General features: G+C 36.0%; 1 protein-coding gene across 8 annotated transcripts in view; it reads right to left on the reverse strand.

Annotated features, from left to right (window-relative positions):
• Positions 1-1,701: 1,701 nt before the first annotated feature.
• Positions 1,702-18,012, reverse strand: part of LOC118274874 (T-box transcription factor TBX3) — a 106,554-nt gene continuing 90,243 nt past the window's right edge. For 3 of the 8 annotated variants that reach the window (XM_035592626.2, XM_035592629.2, XM_035592625.2), the window contains 4 exons: positions 11,795-11,953; positions 10,585-10,661; positions 4,771-4,907; positions 1,702-4,162 (listed from right to left, as the gene is read on the reverse strand). In XM_035592626.2, the coding sequence (XP_035448519.1) occupies positions 3,585-4,162; positions 4,771-4,907; positions 10,585-10,661; positions 11,795-11,953 (951 nt within the window). In that variant the 3' untranslated portion in view covers positions 1,702-3,584. The remainder of the gene's footprint in view (positions 4,163-4,770; positions 4,908-10,584; positions 10,662-11,794; positions 11,954-18,012) is intronic. The other 5 variants (XM_035592631.2, XM_035592630.2, XM_035592627.2 and 2 more) reach the window with 3 other exon arrangements.

Consider the following 18,012-nt stretch of genomic DNA (forward strand, 5'->3'; position numbering starts at 1 on the left):
TAGAGGAGTCAAGAGTGTGTTACTGATGTGCTATGCTACGTTACTGTGGATGCGTTTGGGTTTGATCAACCTTATTCATTGATTTGTTACATAATTTAGTGTGTGATTATTTTCTTCTTATCTGGTGGAAAAGCACCCTTATTTTGATGATAGAATTGAAGAAGACAAATGAGTCTCAAATTGTATCGAAAGGATTCTCGGGGTTCGATTCCCGGGTGGAGCAAAGTATTTGCTGGGCTCTTATCAAAATTTTTCAGTAGCAGCACGGAGTCAGGAATTGAGGTATATGGCAATAGGCTCACCCCCTATTACATGGGACTTATAACACAAATGGTGAAAAGTGGGTGTACATTATATACCGGCATTACGTGCCATACTGAGCACCTCTGCCTACACCTTCGAAGATAAAAGGCGTTGCAACAACAACAAAAATCTCGCTCACTTCACTAGATTAACTTAACCTCTTATCCTAAGCACATCAGTGGAACGTTTCGCGTCGCACCTCACTCGCGTCGCCTAGCTAGGGAACTCATAATACTAGTTTAGCATACAGATCTAGCTAAGTGGGCGAATAACACGGACGCGATCTGATACGGACCGACCAATTACGTACGTGACACCTCTAGATGCCATCGTGTTGCCAGTTTACTCAGTAAGTCGAGTCCCAATTACGTGTCGTTGTTTTACGATGTAAAGTAATGTCGTGTAATTGTTTGAAATTATTATGGCCATAGTTAAGATGGGTTCGGTTAGATTCTCAAGCCTCGTTGGTCGAGTGGTTGCAAGTGCAACTGCCGGGCAAGGCGTCTCGGGTTCGATTCCCGGGTCGGGCGAAGTATTGATGGATTTTTTTCGGTTTTTCGAAAATTTCTCAGTAGTAGCACGGGCTCTGGAAATGTGCCCTGTATATGGCAATAGGCTATCTCTTACATGGGACTTACAACATAAATTGTGAAAAGTGGGTGTACACAGTGGCATTACGTGCCATAATGTGCACCTCTGCCTACCCCTTCGGGGATTAAAGGCGTGACGATATGTATGTATGTAATTGTTTGAAATTATTATGGCCACAGTTAAGATGGGTTCGGTTAGATTCTCTGCCTGTTAGCTGTTAGTCCGTTTCCTGATTGTCTGAGATTGTTTGTTGACAGGTTTCATTTTTTTTTTATAATTTATTTATCTATGGTTTTGTGGGTGGCTGTTCGCGGGTTTGCTGGTGACGTTTTAATAAGTTGGGTTGTAGTCGGTTGTTATTTAAGAAAAAGACAGTTGTAAGATGTTGAGAATCAATATGGACAAAGAGGTGGGTGAAGATTTCAGGCAATTTAAGTTCATTTTTTTTAAACTAAGAGACATTAATTTGTTCATTTTTTTTGCGTTTAGTGTCTCAAAAGTTCAAGCATTTGTAATAATATTTTCACTATTCGAAATTAGTCTTTTAAAAAAAATATTGGTTTAAAGTTGGCTCATCAGGAACATGATATATTTAAGTGATCAGTGGTTGAGTATGTGATTAGGTATGTAGGTAAGTTCCAACCTGTTCAGAATTCTAAGATATCCTGTAACTTTCAATTCGAAATATCGCACGGAACTCGATCGCAGTCCGCCGTGTCATTGGTTGTGATAATAATCTTGACCAATGACTGGCGAGAATGTGATGCGACAGAAAGAATCAAATAAGGGGTAATCGAAAGAAAACAATTATATTTTTTGTCAATAGATTGATCTATATATTTTAATGAATAATTTTTAATTACAACTGTTGCAAAATTACAGTCTCCTTCCATTTGACGAAGCTTAACGTTGTCTCGTTTGTTTGTTTGTAGAAAACATAGCAAAAACAATTCTATATTGCAATCAAATCACTTGCATGATGCGATGTGACACTTTGTTTGACATTGATGGAAAAATAAAAGAATAACTTGCTTTGTTTATGGTTTACTTTAGTACATAGCGACCTATGACGATTTATAATTAAAAAAAAAAATATTTAAAAAAAGAACGTCATTTTTTTGTCTTTGTTCATGTTGCAGTCAGTTTTGTGAAATCCGACTTTGACAATAATTACTAAGATATATGTACTTTTATTTTTATCTAATGTTTTGTCGTATTTATGTAGCTTTGAAAAATAATAGTTAGGTCATTATGTACTAAAACAGTATTATCTATTTACCGAGCTCTCTATTTCTGCTTAACTTTAATGAATTCCATGGAAAATTATATTCATTTTATAATTATTATTATAATTATATATTTTGTATTTTTAACTACAATATTTATTAACTATATATTACAAACTTTAACTTATAGTTAGATTTTTTTATCAATCGTTTTTTTTTGCTCGCGTCCGATTGTTGCTTTTTTGAGAAATCGTTTACTTTTTTTGTTACATTTAGCCAATTGAAGATTAGAATTTTTACAATAAGTATTTAAATATGTATTTATTTAGTAGACAGTGTTACAAGTCATGTTAGAAATTTTGATAATCAGAAATAACATGTTAAAAATATCATCGATTAATTCTTTAATCGTCTCTTACTTATAATTTAAAAGATCTAGTTATAATTAACTTATAAAACTGTCTACTGAAGTGATATTAATCTTTTTACACGATAATTTTACCAATTTTTACAACATTTCGAAGTAAAAATGGGTTTAAAACAGTTTAAATTTAAATAAATTTGTACTAAAAAAGCAGCAATCGGACCCATGCTATCTCACAGCACAATTGACAAAACATATTTTCAAAATATGTCTATTTATTAGTTAAACACGTAAATATACCTTACAAAATGTATTTACAAAATAAAGCGATATCATTAATAATATTTAATTATTCGAAGTGGGAAATGAAATTAATATTTCGACTTTACGGGTTGTAGTGGTGACGTCAACACAATATTAATAAAACACAAATATCCCAAAGATATAAAAATGAAATTATAAAAAGAACATCGTAAAGTGAATATGAAGGAAAAAAACGTCAAATAACAGGTATTCTAATTTTAACATCTAGAGAAAAGTCATGCAATACAAGAAACTCCATTACTCTATTATAAACCACACATTTTTATAAATTTGATGTTGTCACTTCACTTTTGGCATTCACGCGCAGCTCGTTTCCATGGTTACCTATAATATAACATCTCATCTACAATCCGCGGACAGTCGAAATCAGAGTATTAATTTAAAACTATTGCTATTGCGGTGTTGCTATGTGACGCTAACGTGAGGGTTGCTACGCTCGACGGGCGGTGTCGCGAGGACAGACAAATTAGGAATAATGGGATTTGTCAGAGATAACTGTTTAACTGTAACAAACGGGAATCAGAAATAATGAGAACAGAGATGAATGTTTCCAGGTTTTGACTTAGATGGAACTTTGTTGCTGGAGAGTCATGTCGCGACCTCGTCCGTCCGGAGAACCTTACATCGTGAATCCTAATGTAAGCTTAACTATTTACAATCAGTATACGAATATCGACCCGAATAGAACTCGAAAGAAAAAACAAAATAGGAACGATACAAAACGTCGGCCGGGGCCCACCATATAAATACACAGGTATGTACAGTACTAGGATCGATCAGTCCTGGGTCTCGACGTCGAGGCCGTTCACCATGCGCTCGATGCTCTTGAGGTCGGAGGCGGGCGGCGTGGCCGGCGTGGTGGAGCTCGGCGCGTCCGGCGGCGGGTCGGCGGACGCGGCGCGCGCGGGGGGCGAGCCCGGCCGCGGCCGCGCCGGCGACGAGCTCAGCGACCGCGCGCGCGGCGCCACCTGCTCGAACGCCGAGCCCAGCCCTGGCAGCGCGTACGGCGCGAACCTGTGCGCCTTACCCAGCGCAGCTGCACCATGAGGCCCGGGCGGCGCCGGCGGCGGCGGCAGCGAGTACTGCTGCAGCAGCGGGTGCAGGTTGAACAGCAGCCCGGGCGGCATCTGGTGCGGCGGGAAGAACGGCGGCGGGTACAGCGACGGTGGGTACAGGTACGGCAGCAGTGGCGGCTGCACCGGGGGACCCAGCGACACGTCGGGCGCCGGCGAGGGCCGCGAGGGCCCCGCTGGGGGAGAGGGCGCGCGCCCCGCCGAGCACGACGAGTCGGAGCCCGCCTCGATGCCCTCCTCCGCGCCTGAGTCACCGCCGCCTCCACTCGAACTGAACCAGGCTGCAAGAGAAGTGCTGTTTAGAACCTACAGGAACTTAACTACAACAAAACACCAAAACTGTGTGAAAACTATTGCATGTAAACTGGACAGTGTAATTACGCGCTAACGTGAACAATTCCATCGATTAATCAAACTCTAATAATGCGATTGAATGCATAAATAATGCTAGAAACTAATTTTATGCTAACAACGAACAATTTGAAATTAGAACGATATCATTATTGGCATTACACAACGCAATACGAATGAATGAACAAGTGAACTGAGAACGAATGAACTGAATCACTGAACGAATCAATCACTCCATACAACCCTGTAAACGCTCGCGTCCGGAAATCACCCATCGCCAATACAGTTACATAAATTATGTTCCATAATAATAACAAATTGTCTGTGAAATGTACAATGAAACTATTTGTTATTTCCTATTCTAGGGCTAAACTGGCATTAGGATTAGTCACCACTGCTTTGTTGGGGGTTGAATTATGCATCACTGTTGTTGTTCGCGAGCCGACAATTCATTGCTCAGCTATAAGAACTATGAGGTATATAAAACTGAAATGTGTACAAAATGTGTGGATTAATAAGAAATACAATGGATACTTACAGCTAGTGTTGTGCTGCGTGGAGGTGGCGGGCGGCGGCGGACTGGACGGGCCGCCGACGTCCAGCGGCCGCTCGTCGTCATCGTCCCTGTTGTCTGACCGCGCGGTCAGCAGCGCCTGCCTGCGGTACACGGACAGACTACTCGTGTTATCATCTTATTTTGTCTACCAGTTATAACAGAGGTTACATTTCGGAGGGATAGGGAAAATAAATAAGCCTATTATAGTAATAAACATTGTCTAAAGTTAATACTTTTAAAAGTTGGTACTTTTGACAGGGTTTATTGCTGTAATCCACCTATTTGCCTTTGCTATACAATAAACAAAGCACGAGTAAGAATATTTCATATTTTGGCAGTCGATATTAGTGTCGTTTTATTAGGGATTATACATAGATAGGTTGTAGAAAGGTTTGTAAGATCTTAAATAGAGTTGACATAAGATGTAATTGTCACTGTTTTTTATTGAAACTCGGAATTAGATTTCAGAGGATCAGCCTTACTAATTTCTTATTACTAACGAGGCCAAACAATTGTAAAACTTAATATTTTTCATTTAACCCTGTACACCAAACTATTTCACTACGAAAACCAAAACAATTTAAATCATCCGAAATGTCTTTGCAGCGTGGGGTGTGAATCGTTTGACATTTGACGTAATGGGTCGCATCGACCCCCGACCGCCGGAGAAAGGTTAATCATTTTCTAATGATGGTGAAATTTGAGACACCGTCGTGACGCCATTATCTATGGTGTTTTACGTAATAGTTTTCGTATAAAACACTTTACGCGTGAAAAAAGAAAATTGAAGGCCCATATTTTCTTTAAGGCGCAAGTCGTGTAAGTAATCCATCATTTCTATTCTATGTTTAAGATTGAAATCGCTTACTACATTTGGCTGATAGACTACACATTTGACAGATAGCAGCGTTTTCTGAAAAACTTGATACTTTAAAGTTCTGATCCACAACTCAAGCGTAGAGATATAGAGAGTATATAGAGAGAGGATGCTCAAAGTCCAGATGCTGAAGACTGGCTTGGACTGCAAGACATTCTGGACTCCTGCTTTTACAAAAATTTGGAAAATCTCCCTCAGTCATGGAAACGATGACTTTTAATCGCCATATTTGATTAAGAGAAGTGTAAACAATTGTGTATAATTGATAAGTAGTCTTGGTAATTGCTCGCTACCACCGCTGAGTTATTAAAATTGAAGATATGTTGTACAGTCACGCGATTATAAGTACCTGTTGAAGATTACTGTGATAGCTGACGTATTTACTTAGATTTTCTGGAGTTTTTAAAGGGCCTATTGTGTATAGTAAATGGTCTGGGCTTTGACTATGTTTATTAGTTTATCTTTTTTTGAGAGGGAAATATCATTCAATTCCTTCTCTCACCTTGAGCGAGGCGAGAGGGAGTGTTACACTCTTACTAACTTAACCTTGACTAAACCCCGTCCCTACTCTTACTTTTCGAGCCGGAGCCTCGGTAACTAGCTAGGCAATCCGCAGCTCTGAATTTTTATCTAATGAGTTTGTAATAGCAATAAATAAAAGTAAATGTAGATTTTTTTAAATATCATAAATTTACTAGTTTAACTGCGACATAAAATCAAATAACGAACCACAAACAAACAAATCAAAATCAGAAAACGAATTTTTAAATTAAGAATTCTTAAAAATAAAAACAAAACAAATTCGAATCACATTTTTTTTCTAATTCGAACATGAACACGAAAGGCCAAGCCAAAACATATCAATCCCCTCGCGCGATAAACGCGTACAATATTTTTAAACTGTACGAAACGAAAAAAAAAGAATAAATAAAAAAAAGATTCGTCCCAAACGTTTAGCTCACCCCAAAAAAGACAAAAAGGAAAGCAATTATTTGCCTTCTGTCGCCCATTGAACAAACAACTCTTTATCATCTACATTGTTTTACTGATCCCTAAATACGGTCCCATCTTGGGTTTCCGAGGTTCCGTACTGAATTCATTTTATTAACTCGTCTCATTGTCGACTGATAAAATTTAATTTGGACCACCCCTTGTTGTGTAGGGCTGGCACTGTTTAGTTTCTGGAGTATTAAGATTATTGGAGAATTATTGTTATTAATTTTGATTGGGATTGGGACTAATTATGCGATTCGAACTTTTGATGACATGGGTCATTGGTAGTGAGAATAGTCATCATCAACTATCTGACCGTAATCGAATTCACTTCGATCTTTTGTATTGAAAGTTACAGAATAGCCTATTTGTAATCGATACCTAAATGCATTACTAATGTTTACATTTTATTAATATAAAGTTCCATGTAACTGTAAAATACTATCGTTGAAAGATCTTAAACTTTTTTTTATCACAATATACAATTGGGTAGTTTTCTAGGTCAAAAAATATTATTTTGACATTTCAATATAATAAAATATCCCAAAAATAATCGTACGTTTTAATCAATTAATTTGACGATTAAACTTAATTTTTAATTTTTCTTACACTGAGAAAAGAATATGCTATTTGACCCAAACAAATTAAATGTCATAAATTGTGATTTCATACAAAATTCATAGAAAACTAAGTAACGTTTTTGACATTTCAATAAAAGTAACTAATTTGACTAGTAGGAAACTACCGTATTGACACAATATTTAAACATTGTAAAAATTGTACGCACAATTTCGACAGCCCTAACTTAAACTGTTAACATTAGGGTGTTCACGTTACAATGTAAACTTGCGACGCAGGGGTGGCCTGCCTTGTAATTTTGCCAAATTTTTATCCCTTAAAACGGCGCGGTTAGTTCGGGAGCCGCAAGGGGGCGCCACACTCTATTCTTATGCAGACAAGGATAGTATACTAAGTAGGTATGAGTAATATATGTTTTGTCTTTTTTTATTGTAAGTAAATTGGATATGAGTAAGTTGGTTGGCGTTTTACGTAGTTTTGTCTATTTCTAACATTATTAATAAATGATTTCGGTGACTGAAGTATCTATGAGGTATTTTTGACACTCCATTTTTACATATTACAAAAATCTTATAAGAGCCTAACAAATAAATCATATTAACTAAATAATACCGATTTGAATTTGTGTGTTTATTATCAATCTTTTACCTTGGCCTTAATGTAATTGAAAACACAAGTAGTTTAAAATAAAGTCCAATTCCTAAGGTAATTTCTAACTCTTGTTGTATCCACCCAAAGGTTGATACGTTTTTCATCATACTTGATTTATGTTATACGCTAATTCAAACTGATAGTAGTAATGGTTGAAAAAATATTTTCACTGCCAGTTACGTTACCTCAAAACACAGACCTCTGCTTACCCCTTTAACCGTTGAAAATGACCTCAAAACCCGTCTTAATTAGTAGCTGGAGACAAATGGGCATTCTCCCGGCGGTGGGCGATGTCAAAGGGGTGTAGTCTATGGTCGAGGTATGTTACACGGCTGTACTGGCGGAATGGGGGTAGGGTTGACTGAAGAATGTTCGAAGATTTGATTGAAGAATTTGTTATGTGGTCAATTATAATGACTATTGTGTAAGGTACCGACACTCTAGATTAGGAACTTAATTAGGCTAAACACTGTACTCAGTTATTTAATGGTTATTTAACCCAGTCCTTAGAAATTGTTTTCTATACAAAAACGTTACTAAGGATTAGTTTAAGTAAGGAGTGCGGCAGTAAGTGTATTATAAATGCAAAAGTTTGTGAGTTAATAAATATGTTTGTTATTCAATCACGTCAAAAGTTCAAAACGGCTAAAGGGATCGGAATGAAATTTGGAACAGATGTAGATTATGGTCTGGAATAACACATAGGTTACTTTTTATTTCACGGTAATGCGGACGAAGCGACTGGCAGAACCTAGTAGATTTAAGAAGAAGAAGAATGATAGATATTTTTATAATAACTATCGTGAGATATACTAAATTAACTAAATATTACGGTTTACTCGTGTAAATTAATGGAGAAAAGTTCTAGTTACTAGTTTCGAGTCACAGAGGGACCCGACTAGTGAATGACAGATGTTGTTTCTACTATGCAGAGATTTCAGAATTAGTTTATGATTGTATTTCAATGAAAATGAAACACTTTTCGCCTCCGAATTACCATTCCCAACACAGTCTACCTCGAACCAAATCCGGAACCCATTTCACTAACCTAAACCTTTTTTCTCACTCTAAACACGGCCTCATTACTTAACTAAATGAACAACAATATAAATAATTTAGCACTGGCAACCCTGCCGCCGGATGTGTTATGCGGCATGTGTTGCCATCGTACCGGCTTTTCCGAGCGCGGCGTTTGTCAAAACGTTCACGTTTCCCGCGCTTCCGGTGGCCATTTTAGAAGATTCGTTCGCAGCGTCCGTCCGCCGGCCGTCCGGTCGCCGCGCAGCCGTTGTAAGCGCATTTAGGACCGCTTCCGTTACCGGACGTGGCCGGTTCATGTTGTTTCGTGGTTTCAGGGTGTATTGGTGGCGATTACTGGGATACTGCCGTATCATAGGTATCCCTGATGGTAGTGTAACAAGGACTATGCAATAAAGCTCATAATAAGAACGTTTTGTATTTTGTATTATTTACCTACTTAATAATGGGTAGTTTCCTCAGTCAAAATTAAATTATGTCGACTTTCTAATACAATAAAGTAGGTATTAAAAAAGAATCACACTTTCATTCATATACTTGACCTTTCTAGTAATACGTCTGCTATTTGACGTAAAATTCGCATACTTTCATATAAAGTTTTTAAAGTCTCGAAAAAAGTATTGCATTTGACTAGTAGAAAACGAGTCTATTTAACACTTACCTACACTAGCTTTTACTTATACTCACAAACTATTCCTTTGTGAATAAGAACACTTTAATTTATTTCGTAAACTATAACAACTATTGAAAAGTATTTGGCAACAAACTAACTACAAATAGCATTAACAAAACGCCGCCTAATGCAAGCTAACGATGCGCGCCATAACTGATGGGTATCACCCACTAATTGAGCTCTTGTTCGAATTTCAAATAAGGTAGCGGAACGGCAACCTATCCCCACAGCCGGGCAAATTATACGGCGAAGAAAAAAAAATAAACTAAAGCTGATTTTATCGCGGAAATCCAATTTTCTCCCTTGCACGCCAAAGACGCTGGAAAAAAGCGCCAAGTCGAATGACTCCGCCATTTAAAGCGTTACCCGCCGTGTTCAAACCTCGAACACGAATAAGGAGGCGCCCGATTGGTTTAATTTGAATTTCCAACGGCTCGGGACTCGGAAACGACGCCCTGTCCTAATTAATTCTGAAGATTCACAGATACCACGCTAATTTAGTTAGCTTTTAACTTTACTTAAATAGTCGGTCGCCAGTTTGCGCCGCCATTTGTCTTTTTGAAGCCCACCAGCCCACCTACGTAGTTGAATTATATTAATAGATATATTTTTTCCATTCGTTCGGTTTACAAGGTAATAAATTAAGCAATTAACTATTAAAATATAGGAATGTGACTATTAAGTGATAGTTTGGACGTTTATTTTTTTTATTTTGGCCTCGTTAAGTAATAACTCTGTTGTATAAACGTAGTTGTCTGGCCAGTTATGTTGTTTCAATTTGAAAATGGAAAGCGTCGATTGAGACGCGGAGTAGTAAGTAAATGGAGTCCTCAATATCATGTTTCAGAGACTTCGTACGATGCGTAGTCACGTGATGTTACGTAATTCTAATTGGTTATTGACAGTGTATGTGTGTTGTAACTCCATTGACTTGCCACTGTTTTGTGGGAGATGTTCCAATTAGTTCCAAGGGTTAGGTACTTACTTCTTCTCCCGTTTGCCCGCTCCCGTATCTCGGAAGCCTTTCGCGAACGGATTGTTGTCGATCTTCAATTGTGTTATCTGTGGACAAAAAATTAATTAAGCGTTTTGTACAATATTAGATAAATAAGATTTAATGTCACGGGCATTAAGGAAAAATTTTGGTACAATTCTTTATAATTCTAACTGATCTAATTGTCAGTTATTCTCTTTCTACTATTACGATCTGATAGTTATTTCTCAAGAGAACTGATGTAACTTCTGTTGTAAAACATATATTATGTTGTACTTAAAGGAAATAAATTCTTACTATTTCGATATCAGAAGCGATATAACACTTTACCAACATTGCTTAATACCATTTCTAAACAATAATTACGAAACTAAGGCACTATAAGGTATTACACCATGTTTAATAAGTGATATAAATATATACGATTGTCATAAAACTATTCCATTTACTTTGCTTGCGAAGCCGGGAAGTAATGAAAACGGTTACTAATATATTATCATTATGTTAAATTTAAATGTTGATTTAGATTATTTCCTTTCTAAGTATTGCATTTGTGAGAATAACTTATGATATTACGTAATATTATTATTTAGAGAGGGGATTAATTTGCATTAATCCCTTTTGTTTCTTAAAGTGTCTTGTCACTTTATAAAATTAATGTGTTTTCATTTAATGTCAAAGAAAAGGGGACAGATGACAGCAATATGACATTAAAATATGATTTAAATGCAATGATTTCTAGATAACTAACACCTCGAGAAGTAATTGATTAAGTTCTTAGACCAATTGCTGTGACAGAAGCTGATATATTAATAGTCGATTATTAAACATCTATGCATATGCATATTTATTATGCTTCGAGACTGACTTGTTTTAAATATCAATTGATAAATAATTTATATTAATAGTTTTCTTTATTTTCCGAGACTAAAGGGTCTTGTGATTAGAAGTTATTTATTACTTCTTTTTTTAAAAGTAGGTAAACTTTTATTTATAACAATATATGTACTTAACTATAAAAAATCATAAAAAAATTCGTCCGCATCGACGTCAACAAGGAAAATACCTAGTAATGAACTTTAATTCAAGGATTCATTATGATACATAACTGGCGAAAAGTGTTCAATTCAATATACTCGTATGCGCTGTTCCTAAGGGAAATACATTTTTTAAATTTAACAAACAAAATATTAACACTCACCTTTTCATTTTGGTACGCGGTAACCGCGATGAACTCCGTCTCCTTGAAGACGTATGTCCTGAAGGTGGAGTATGGCAGCTTCAGAATGTCGTTGGCCCTCACCAGGTGGAACCTGGGCTGGTACTTGTGCATCGAATTCAGGATCGTCTGTGTAACACACTTTAGACAGCTTAGGAAAGTGCTCGCATCACTCGTATGTTCATGTTATTGCTAGATAAAGGACATTGTGGAAGTAAGGGAAAGCTTTTTCATAATTATAATAGTGTCATTAATCAGGAAATCAAACCTAGGATCTTAAGTTTTCTTAAGTTAAGTATGAGCTCAAAATATCATAGGAATCATGCTCATACTAAATTGTTTTGATACATGATTATCATTAAATTATCTCATTTTGCGATTGTAATCATGCTTTTTCTAGATTCTCAATTGAGAAACAGCATAATTTTACTACAGATCCGATAAAAACTGCATCCGAAAAGAGTATGACACCAACAATAATTATAGTTCTGACAACGCTTGCGTTAGTATTCAACCTATTAACTAGTGATGTTAAACCTATAATCTATATGTAAAACATGACAGCTGTTTATTTATCGCCATTCTCCCCACACGCGTGAAGCATGTAAACAGGCGGATTTTCTAATATTTTATTCCTTATACTACAATGTTTACAATTTACGATCACCTCACAGGCCAGCCGATTGACAGGCAATAAGTTTAGTTCTAGAAACATGAAGTGATAGTGTTCGTGTATTTTATTAGATACATATGTGATGAGAATAAATAAAATACATTCAAAGTTTTAAGTATATTTTATTTTTATTTTATACATTTTCATGATGCATTTTTACACGTGTCACTTCATTTTATAATTGCTCATGTTAGTACTCCATTAATTGATTACTCCGTGACAATTTCGCAAAATGGCGGCGATATTTTTTAGCGCGTTGCAATTCTATGAAACTATTTTATAGCTGGTTAAGCTAGTCCCACGTGTAAACGTGCAAAAATCAATTTCTAACGGCCATAAGAACGATTCTCATATCGGTAGCCTATTACGATAATAACCCATCTTTTAAATTCCACCGACGCTTCCAACCCCCATGTCATTAAGTATCATTATCGTCTGCACCTATGAATGATGTATGAACGCATCGCGATCTTTTACCGCGATCGCTGTTACGGGAAATCATCCTTAAATTGCAACAATAATTTGCGTGATCGATGGGAAATGGTTAGCGTTTGTAATAGAATTATTATGACTAGTTCAGTTGTGACTAGTTCATTATTAAGTAGGGATTTGTGGTGAAATAACTGGCGATTAAAGACAGCTGTTTAATCTTTTAGAAGCATTTATTACTTACTAAGAAAGGTGGTAAAATAATTCAGTAAATCTTTAAAGAGTAGCACACGGAATCTTTGTTTGTACGTAATATTTGGCACGAAATATTATCAGCTGTGTGTTTCTGTAAGTTGTTCTGAATTTAAACTGCAATGAAAGGAGGTTACTTACTTTTTTATATTGCCTGTTATTCTTTATTTGAATTACGAAATGTTTTGTTGTTGCTAAATTCGAAAAATGAAAACCAACATTGTTTTTTTATTTATCCGTTAAATGTTTGTCAGCCATTTTTATACTAGAAGAGATAGATGATTATTTTTAAACGCGTAGCACTTGTAGGTAGCGTAGCGTTGTTAAAAAGAAGAATATGCCTATGTATTCTCCTACATAATTTAAACTATTCAAATTCCCATACATAATTCTCTCTTTAATAATTCGTGTTACAAGCGTCCAATACCCAACCATTTCACTATTTCACTATATCATTGACAAAATTCTTCAACTACTTTTTCCCACAAAGTTTGTGACATCACGACAGACAGACACGCCTCCGTTTAATATTAGATACGTTTGACAAGCATCGTGAACTGAAAGACACATGTTACCACACGGGTACGCCCGCGAATTATGTGTTAAAATATTACTTTAGTTATAGGGCTGGCAGAACAAGAAACGTTAGGAATATTATTAACAAATGTCACGGTAAGCTAGAATGCATTTAAATTCTATCTTCGCGTAGTTTTTAAAAGTTTTTGTTAAAGATAGGTATGCTATATAAAATAATCAGTTATTTTAATATCAAAATAAGGAAAATGTGAGATATGTCCATCTAAACTTTTATTAAATACGTAGTTTTCAGCCAGATTACAGTTAAAACAATGTATTAAAAGAAATACTTGAATGGTAAAGATCTTTGAACAATGATGACATCTTAGTATGTGTGTAGCAGAAACTAGAAAATACTACAAGGTTCATTTAAATTGATTTTAAACGAATGAAAATAACTTTAAACTAACACGGTTCCATTCAAAACATTAACAACTCAAGATCAAAGGACCAAAAACAAAACAAAAAAAAAATTGAAAATTCAAACACGAATTTCCCGCTAATTTTCTACACAATTTAAACTCACGTCACTCATGACAGCCCTGTCAAAACGTAATGACAGGTCGCGCGACCCCGGCGGTTAAATTACTATGTAGCACTCCATTCTTTGTGGCCCCTCATACTCCGTGTCCACGTAACACTTATGATTTTTGTATGACCAATGTTAATGTACTGGACAGTTTAACGGGTCATTTGTCTTTTGCTTTTAGCTCGCAACTTTGTCGTTAATATTTAAAAACGGCTGTGATTCAAATTATGGGGGAATGTTGTAGGTTATACGGTAGTCTTTTGTTTTTGTGGAGATTCTTTTTTCGGTTAAAATGGATGGTTAGACTCTAGGTGCTTGGGTAAACGGGGCTCCAAAAGCCGGAGTAGGAACGGTTGTGATTCTTAGTAATTAAGAGTTTTTTAAGGGGGGAAAAACATCCAAAGCTTTGGGCGAGACAAGAGGGAGTGTCAGACTATTATTGACTAAAAACCACCCCATTCCTATTTCTGCCCTTAGAGGCGAATCCTCGGTAAAGTGGCATTTGGCTACAAGCTCTAGACCAACGGATTCAGAGATAATCGAGCTAAAATTGAGATTTTTGAATTCAAAATGTTCCATACTTCATATTCCTGCAACTAAGACATACTTATAACTGTACATCGACCACCAAACAAGCTAAAATTCCCTTCAACAAAATCCAAACTAATTTCAATTCTGTAACAACCATTTCAAGTCACAAATTCCTTTATACTTTAAGTAAACCGTCCATATTATATTAACAACATTCATATTACATTCGCATAACATCTAGATACGCCATTGTCCTAGGTATTGTAAAAATTGTCTGTTTGTATGCAAAACTGTTGTTTGGTATGCATTGCGGGTTTTGTGCCGGTCAGTATGTGGTGCGTATCAATATTCATGGCGATGTATCATGTGCATTGGTTAGTTATCTCTTTAGATTATTCCCATGATGTTTGTGCGAGGTTCACTTTAAGGGATTGTTAAATATGATTGTTTTTATTTCAAAATACGATTCTTCTTTGTTATACAATATTAAATTTTACCTAAAAGGGCAATAGTAGAAAAAAAAACTTTGCAAAGTTTATTTTAGTTTAAGTGTAACACGGATCAATTTTATTTTGTAAGGAAACGTACAGATTTTTATGATTGGTTGAAATAACTTTTGGGTCTAGATCCTTCCTTGTTTATAAACAGGGCTTATATATTGAACTAGAGACTGAAGATCTAAGAGAAGATACCATCGGTCTCTATTTCTTTACTAGTAGGCTAATAGGTACTTCTACTAGTCAGTGGTAGTTAGTTATCTTGCCCCGAAAGGAACGGTGTTATTTAATAAACAACAAAATGAAGAATATTTGAAATATAAAACATACTTAAATCCAAATGGTCCTTCCACCCATTCAAACTTCGAACACAAAACAAATCACCAGCCAGCACTAACTCATTAAAAAGGAGTTTTTATTACTTTTTATTAACAAATTGTGCGGCCCCCACACGTTCGCGCCGCCCCATTATCTTCAATTACTCTCATTAGATTTGACCAATTCATTATGACAACATCCGCTCATACTTAGAATTTTGTTTACAATCGTTCTGATTGGAGCACTTCCTATGTGGATAAATGCTATTAAGTTCTAATCAAGAAATATACAAAAGATTATTTCGATAACCTGTCTCTGTTTGATAGACTGGGAGGTCTGGCCATTTGACGTCATGTACGCATGCCATTTGTGTTTAGAAAACCTAAATTAAGTTTGAATTACGAACATAGAGATGTTCCAAATTGGAAGAATGACTTTTTGACATATTTTTTTAGAAATAAATAGTGATTATTGACTTGTGTCAATTTTTTTTTAAGGGGGACAATCATCCAATGACTTCTCCGCCTGGGCGAGGCGAAAGTGAGTGTCTCTCTGATTCTTACTGACTAAAAACCAACCCGTTCCCACTCCTACTTTTCTAGCCGGAGCCTCGGTAAATCCGCTAGGTAGTCCGCAGATCCAGACCAAGTCAATAATGAACAAAACAAATAATAATGAGTACGAAAGATTAATTGCTAGCGCTTCTCAAAGATACTTAAGTATAACCCAGCAAGAACAACCGCAGATAAAACCCTCAAGATACATTAAAAACATGCGTACAAAAGGACCAAGTGACTGTCATTTGCAATAAACGATAACGAACGCGTCTTAAAGACATCATAACTACAAATAAGATGAATAGCACGCTATAACAAGAGTGGACAAAGAAACCTTTTGTTTTAAACCCTTAAACGGATTGTATCATCAAAATTTACAACGCCATTAATATATATAACTGATTAAAATATCTATTTTGACGCTCCGATCATCTCATCAACTCAGAACGATGTAATAAAGACTTTTTTTTTCTCGAATGTTAAGCTAACGAACGCGCACCCAAAGTCGAAGCGATAACATTAAAATAAAATTATAGTTGTTCCTTACGTCGAGTTTAATTACCGGCCTCTTATTGGTGCGTCCAATTTCTTTATTTTACGGTTGGACAACAATTTATATGTTAATCGATGGCGCGGTGGTCCCGCGCGGCGCCGATGATGCATCGAGTATCGATTAAATGTAATCGCCTCCTCTCTAGGATGTGACGACATCTTGTTCCATTTTTTTGATTTATGACATCGCCCTGTTTTTGAATTTGGAATATGTTTTATTTTTTTCAGTAAAGACTCTTTGTTGTCGATTTTTTTTTGAATTGCCTATCTCTTTGGCTTATAAGAATGTTATTGCCTTGATATGCCAATTGTCATGTCATATTCCCTCACCCGGGAATCAAATTCGAGGCCACCATCGAGGCAGTCGAGGTTGTTAACATAAACATATATTAAAGCAACATAAAACGAGTCATGTTTTTAAAGCCATTTTACTTATTTCGTCTCTAGACATTTCTTAATTAGTTTAATTACATCTTGAGACATAAAAATTAAACTAGAATTCATTACTTGTTCGTGGCGAGAGGTGGCGCCACTAGTCAGAGCGTTGAAATCGCTTCGACACGCTCACAGATCATAAACAATAATTTGTTTGATTGTTCTATGATGAACTGTCTATGGTATAATCGTTGCGCTGCGGCGTAATTTTATTAAAAATAAAGAAACATCAAAAGGTTTTTACGATTTTCTGGAAGCTATTAATTCTTGTCTTGTTAAGAAACGGTGGGTTTTTATCATAGGCATTTCTGTAATTTACACAGCACTCACTATTACGGTAGAAAGACGTTACTGAGAAAAAAAGATAAACCCATTCAACAGAATATTTTTAATAAATTTAATTTTATCTTAAATGTATTATTACAATCTAAGCATAATTGATTTTGCGCAAATTTTCATCTTTACGAAGCTGTCACAGTGTTTGTTTAGTCGCGCTATTCACCGTAAGATGGCGCTACGAGTACACACATTTCTCAAGTGTCGTTATTCATCTCCAATATTTTTGGATCTGCCTAAAGTTTGTTTCTTAGAGGTTAGGTAGGTAGTTGAATTCAAAAGCGAATTAAATTCAGTAGTTAATATTTTAATCTGAATGCAATTTTTATGTTTAACAAGATGAAAATGTCTCGCTACCAGAGTAAGCTAAATATAATTCTAAAGACGATAAAATAAGAACTATGTTTAAAATATTTTTTCTATAAGAAAATATCGTGATTCAAAGTAAGAGCTATCGCAACTAAATAGAATTAAATATAGAACGCATATCGCATTCTAGGCGACGCATTGCCGCC

This window comes from Spodoptera frugiperda, chromosome 11 (assembly GCF_023101765.2).
Source record: "Spodoptera frugiperda isolate SF20-4 chromosome 11, AGI-APGP_CSIRO_Sfru_2.0, whole genome shotgun sequence".
In the NCBI taxonomy this organism is placed as follows: Eukaryota; Metazoa; Arthropoda; class Insecta; order Lepidoptera; family Noctuidae; genus Spodoptera; species Spodoptera frugiperda.